Raw genomic sequence first — 6000 nt, forward strand, 5'->3', positions numbered from 1 at the left:
TCAGTTGATTAAGTGTCCAACTTTGGCTCAGGTCATAATCTTGCAGTTCATGAGTTCGAAGTCTACACTGGGCTCTGTGCTGACAGCCAAGAGCCTGGAGCCTGCTTCTAATTCTGTGTCTTCCTTTCTCTCTGCCCCTCACCTGTTTACTCTTTCGCTCAAAAATGAATAAGTGTTTAAGAAAAAATTTTAAGCCTAGTGATTTTGATCTTTTTATATCTTCACTTCATGGTAAAATAGACTCTTACAATGTTGACTTATTTCCTCTTTCATGCCAGGGTTAATAAAAATTGTCATTATACCCAAAATTTGTATATGAGATGTGTAAGAATCCTGGAACAGTGTTCCACACACTTGGCAGAGTGGGAGGGGTAAGCTGTCTTGCAGCATTTCTGCACTACAATCATAGTAAAATATGGTTTTTCTCTCCTCCCTAGTTTGAAAAGAATACAAAATCTGATTTGCTGCTCAAGGAGCTCTATGTGGAAAATGCTAACCTGACAAAGGCACTTCAGGTCACCGAAGAGAAGCTACGAGATGCTGAGAAGAAAAAATGCATCCTAGAAGAAAAAGTTAGAGCTCTCAACAGACTCATCAGTAAGATTGCTTTGGCTTCCCTCTCTGTGTGAAGATTGCTGCTTTTCCTGGAATTCATTTTGAAAGAATATCTTTTAAAATTAAGCCACCATGATGCCATAATATCCTAGGGTTCATTGGCCGTTCACCCTGGACATAGGTTTCTGATTCCTTGTTCATCTCACACATGTTTAAAAATGTCTACTGTGCCAGCTGCTCAGGAAATAGACATGCTGGAAAACACTACATTTTTATTAGTGGTCCTGGGTAATTTCTCTAGTAAAATTCTCAGTTTTGCTGTTCATTGGTGAAACAGATTATGGGGTGGAGGGGAGGCTGTCAGTGAAGTAAGACTGAAAGAAAAATGGTAAAACCAATCAATTTCAATTGTACTTTTGACCTTGGCTACAGAGAGTAAAATGAAAAATAAGGGCTCTGAACAGTTTTACCTTTTCACTGTTACTGCTTTGGTTTTAGATCATTATCATTCTCAAGCTGGGTCTGTACAAATATTCTAGAAAGACTTCTTTCTGAGACTGTCAACCCTGAGATCAAAGACTGTGGAGGGAAGCCCCCTCTTTGGGGACTGCTCTACTACAGGAAGATGCTTGGAAAGTGTTCATTTTAGGTCTGTGGACTCAGGGATGATGGTATTTATTGCGAATGTAATCTTTTCCTCATTGAAATGTCATCACACTGGAAATTGTTATATAAAGAAAAAAAAGTATAGTTTTATATCCAAAATATACATAAGTTATGGTTATTTGGTTTATGAGAGTAAAATACTGTACAATGAAGAGTCATTGTATTTACAGAAACTTTTCTATTAAAATTGTTTTAACTTCTAAGTTTAATTTTTTATTAAATATTTGAAATAGAAAAATAGTTTTATAAGAAATACTCCTGTGCCCATCAACTAGATGTATTAGAATCCTTCTGCTACATTTAGCTACAGCCCCTGTTCTGTTGCCGTCAACCTCCTTCTCCTTTCTGGAGCCAGTCGTTACCCCGAAGCTGCTGCGCCCCGTCCCCTTCTGTCTGTACATTTACTCTACATGCTTGTGTAAGAAGAACCTTAAAGCACTATGGAAAGACACAAAAGACTGGAATAGGGGTGCCTGGTTGGCTCAGTTGGCAGAGCATATGACTGTTTATTTAGGGATTCTGAGTTCAAGGTCCACATTGTTCATGGAGCCCATTTAAAAAGACCAGAATAGATGGAAAGATCAGTTCTTGGATAGGGAGACCCAACAACATAAAGTTGGTTCTTCTAAATTAACTGATTAATGTAATATAGCCCCAATAAAAACACAAGTGGGTGTTCCCTTCCCAGTCAACCCCTTGACCCAGAGTTGGACAGTTCTAAAGTTTACATATACAGCTAGATAAGCAAATAAAATAATATGGAAAATTAAAAAAAGAAGATCAATGAATGGGAACTACTTCTAGTTGTTAAAATAGTGTCAGTATAGTTCGGGTTACGTGGTTGTATACATTTGTCAAAACTCATCAAAGGGCACAGTTCTTCATTCACTGTGGACTTCTGACTGGGACTGGAGTAACGAGAAGATTGGATCTAGTTGGCATGAACAACACTATCAAACAATTGACATTTATAGACCCCAGTAACAGCAGAAGTGCACCTAGAACATTTTGCAAGATAGACCATACTGTGGGCCTTGCAACAAGTCACAAAACAATTAAAAGAATTTAAGTATTTTCTCTGACCACAATGGAATTAAATTAGGAATGAAAACCAGAATGATATCTGGGAAATCATTCAATATTTAGAAATAATAATACACAAATAACCCATGAACTGAATAAGAAATCAGAGGAGAAATTAGAAGATATTTTGAAATGAAATGAAATGAAAATACAACTTATCAAATTTGTGGGGTGGAGCTAAAGCATTGCTTAGTGGAAAATTCATAGTCTTAAATTCTTGTATTAGAAAAAAAGGTCTCGGGGCACCTGGGTGTCTTAGTCGGTTAAGCGTCCGACTTTCGCTTAGGTCATGATCTCGCGGATCGTGGGTTCGAGCCCCGTGTCGGGCTCTGTGCTGACTGCCAGCTCAGAGCCTGGAGCCTGTTTCAGTCTGTGACTCCCTCTCTCTCTGACACTCCCCTGCTCACGCTGTCTCTCTCTCTCTCTCCTAGAAATAAATAAAACATTAAAAAAAAAGTTTTAGAGAAAAAGGTCTCAAATCGGTGACCTCGACTTCCACTTTACATAACTAGAAAAAGAAGAGCAAAAGAAACCCAAAGTGAGCAGAAGAAAGAAAAATAATGAAGATCACAGTAGAAGTCAAGGAATAGAAGAACAGAGATGGCAAACCACACACTACAGGTTAAGCCTAACTCCATAGTCTGTTTTTATAAATAGTTTGGTTGGCACAGTAACACCTATTCACTTATATACAATCTATGTCTGCTGGTGTGCTCAGCATCAGACACTTTGTGGCCTACATAGTAGGCTGACCTGAGTGGAAGTGAAGAGTTGGACCCTAACCGATTAAGCCACCTAGGTGCCCCTATACTTATATATTTTGTACCATGTGAATATATTGTTTTTTGTAAAAGCACAAAATAGAATAATAAATTCAACCCATCCTAAATATTGTCAATTGTTTAAAGCAGTACATCATGTGAAATCTGTATCTCTCAGGGCGCCTGGGTGGCTTAGTCGGTTAAGCGTCCTTTTGCTTAGGTCATGATCTCGCGGTTCGTGGGTTCGAGCCCTGCGTCGGGCTCTGTGCTGACTGCCAGCTCAGAGCCTGGAGCCTGTTTCAGAGTCTGTGACTCCCTCTCTCTCTGACCCTCCCCTGCTCACGCTGTGTGTGTGTGTCTCTCTCTCCTAGAAATAAAAAAAAAAATCTGTATCTCTCTCCTCTACATCCTGAAAAATTAATACATATCATTATAGATATCATTTTTTAAAAAGTTACATGACTAAGACGAAAAAGGGAAAGAAAGCAGATATATTAGGAACGACCATATGTACAGAAAAGTAAAACAATTCAATATACTTCAAAATACAGATTAAAATAGATTTGGAAAAATAAAATTAACTAAAATTTACTCAAGAAAAAGTCAACACTTTGACTAAAAATTAAAGAAAAAGTAAAAATTTATCAAAGATCAACAGCTCTCCCCCAAAGATTCATAGCCAAATTGTTCTATAAGTATTTAAGCTATTTTAAAGATTACATTTCTGTTTTTAAAAGGCAAAGGAATGAGCACGGACTTATTTGAGACACCAGAACATTAACACCAAATCTGGCTGTGGCGGCCACCCCGTACTCCTATATTTGTGGGGTTCACGGTGCCTTTGCTGCATCTGGGCGGCCCATGGCTGCACTGACTTGTGGGTTGTGACAGAAGCAGTGCTCGTTCAGTACCAGGCCTAGCATTTCAGAAAATAGCAGCACCCACTTCCAATGTCTTAACACTATGGGAGTCCTGAGATGCCAGGTAAGCAGCCCAGCCACCTTACTGCAGACCATGGAGAGATGGGGAGCCAGCATCTGAGTGCCACTTTGTGTAGAACCTAAGCACCTAAGCAGGATCTACAGAATGACCCAGCTGAGCCCCATCAACCCACGGAATCATGAGAGCTAGTAAACTGGTGTGGCTTAAAGCCACTATGTGTTGAATGGTTTGTTTCATAGAGACAGATAATTAGCACTACTGACAAAGTACAGATAGACACATGCATGTGTACACATTCCCCTGGTCCAAAGCACTATAAACCAACATTACTCACAGTTGGGAAATTCCGCAATGAACAAACAAGTCATATCTTTCAGTTCCCTGATAACCTGAGAGGTGAACACACCATAGTCAAGAAGAATATAGCTCATAAAGTCATGAATAGACACTTCTCCAAGAAGACATCCAGATGGTCAACAGATACATGAAATGATGCTCAACATCACTCATCATTAGGGAAATAAAATCAAAACCACAATGAGATATCACCTCACACCCATCAGAATAGCTAACCTTAACTCAGGCAACAGCAGATGTTGGCGAGGATGTGGAAAAAGAGGATCTCTTTTGCACTGCTGGTGGGAATAAAAACTGGGGAAACCATGCTGGAAAACAGTATGGAGGTTCCTCAAAATATTAAAAATAGAACTACCCTATGACCCAGCAACTGCACTGCTAAGTATTTATGCAAGGCATATAGGTATGCTGTTTTGAAGGGGCACATGCACCCCAATGTTTATAGCAGCACTATCAACAATGACCAAAGTATGGAAAGAGCTCAAATGTCTATTGACAGATGAGTGGATGAAGAAGATGCGGTATATATATATACAAAGGAGTATTACTCAGCAATCAATATAATGAAATCTTGCCATTTGCAACTACATGGATAGAACTAGAGGATATTATGCTAAGTGAAATTAGTCAGAGAAGGACAAATATATGACTTCACACATATGAGGACTTTAGGATACAAAACAGATGAACATCAGGGGAGAGAGCCAAAAGAATATAAAAATAGGGAGGGAGGGAGGGGGCAAGATGGCGGAGAAGCAAGGAGCTCCGTACTTGCACTCGCGCCCATACATCACACAGAAAAGATCTGAAGCCATTGGAAACCTTACAAAACCTGAGAGATTGGGAGACAAAGGACGCAGAATCCACTGAGAGAGCCTTCTAACGTGAGTGCGAACCGGGGAAGATAAAATCGGGCCGGGATCGGAGACTCCAGGGTGGGAGACGATCCCCCTCTACCCTCTACGGGGAGTGAGAGGGGAAAAGGAGAGAGTCCGAAACAGAAAAACCTCCGCTCGGGGGAGAAAAACCTCCCCTCGGTGCATAGAAAGACCGTACTTGCCAAATACCTGCACACCAGGTCCCCTCACGCCAACTGGTCCTGGGGGGAGCTGAGCACACAAACTGCTTCTTTGTGCTGGTTCCTTGAGGCTACACTTCAGAGCGGTGGCGCGCCTGCCGCCATTGTAGCTCCCGGGCGGCTGGGGACCCTGAAAGAGCCGCGCAGACACCGGGCGTCCGCGCTCCTGGCTGGCTGGAACTCCAGAGGGAAGGCAGAGAACTAAAAACTGGATTATTAGCCTGTGAGTTCGTGTTTCGGGTGACGAGCCATAGAGGGTCCCAGTTTTCCTCACTCCAGCGGGCTTGGGCTCGGAGCACCCGGCAGGCAAGCCCCCGCCCATGCTTGCCAGCCACACCCAGAGAAGGAAGCAGCGATTCTGACACCACCCCCAGAGTTCCGCAGGGGGCCTGGAATTGCCCGAGGGGGTTGCCTGGGCAGCTGTGTCTAAGGCAATTTCAACGGGGCGCGCAGACTGGGATTTGGAGATTGGANGCATGTTAGTTGAATTAGCCTGTGCGTTTGTGTGCTCCACCTCCCTGTGTGTTTGTCTGTCTGTTTTCTTTTCCAGGGCTACCT

At 41.9% G+C, this 6000-nt stretch overlaps 1 protein-coding gene across 1 annotated transcript in view; it reads left to right on the top strand.

Annotated features, from left to right (window-relative positions):
• The window catches only part of NINL (ninein like), a 194644-nt gene extending 193276 nt beyond the window's left edge, over positions 1-1368 (top strand). Inside the window, exon 23 of the mRNA XM_077778947.1 lies at positions 438-1368. Within this exon, the coding sequence (XP_077635073.1) occupies positions 438-629 (192 nt within the window). The 3' untranslated portion in view covers positions 630-1368. The remainder of the gene's footprint in view (positions 1-437) is intronic.
• The last annotated feature ends 4632 nt before the right edge of the window (positions 1369-6000 follow it).

Source organism: Crocuta crocuta, unplaced genomic scaffold (genome assembly GCF_008692635.1).
Source record: "Crocuta crocuta isolate KB4526 unplaced genomic scaffold, BGI_CrCroc_1.0 scaffold470, whole genome shotgun sequence".
Lineage (NCBI taxonomy): Eukaryota > Metazoa > Chordata > Mammalia > Carnivora > Hyaenidae > Crocuta > Crocuta crocuta.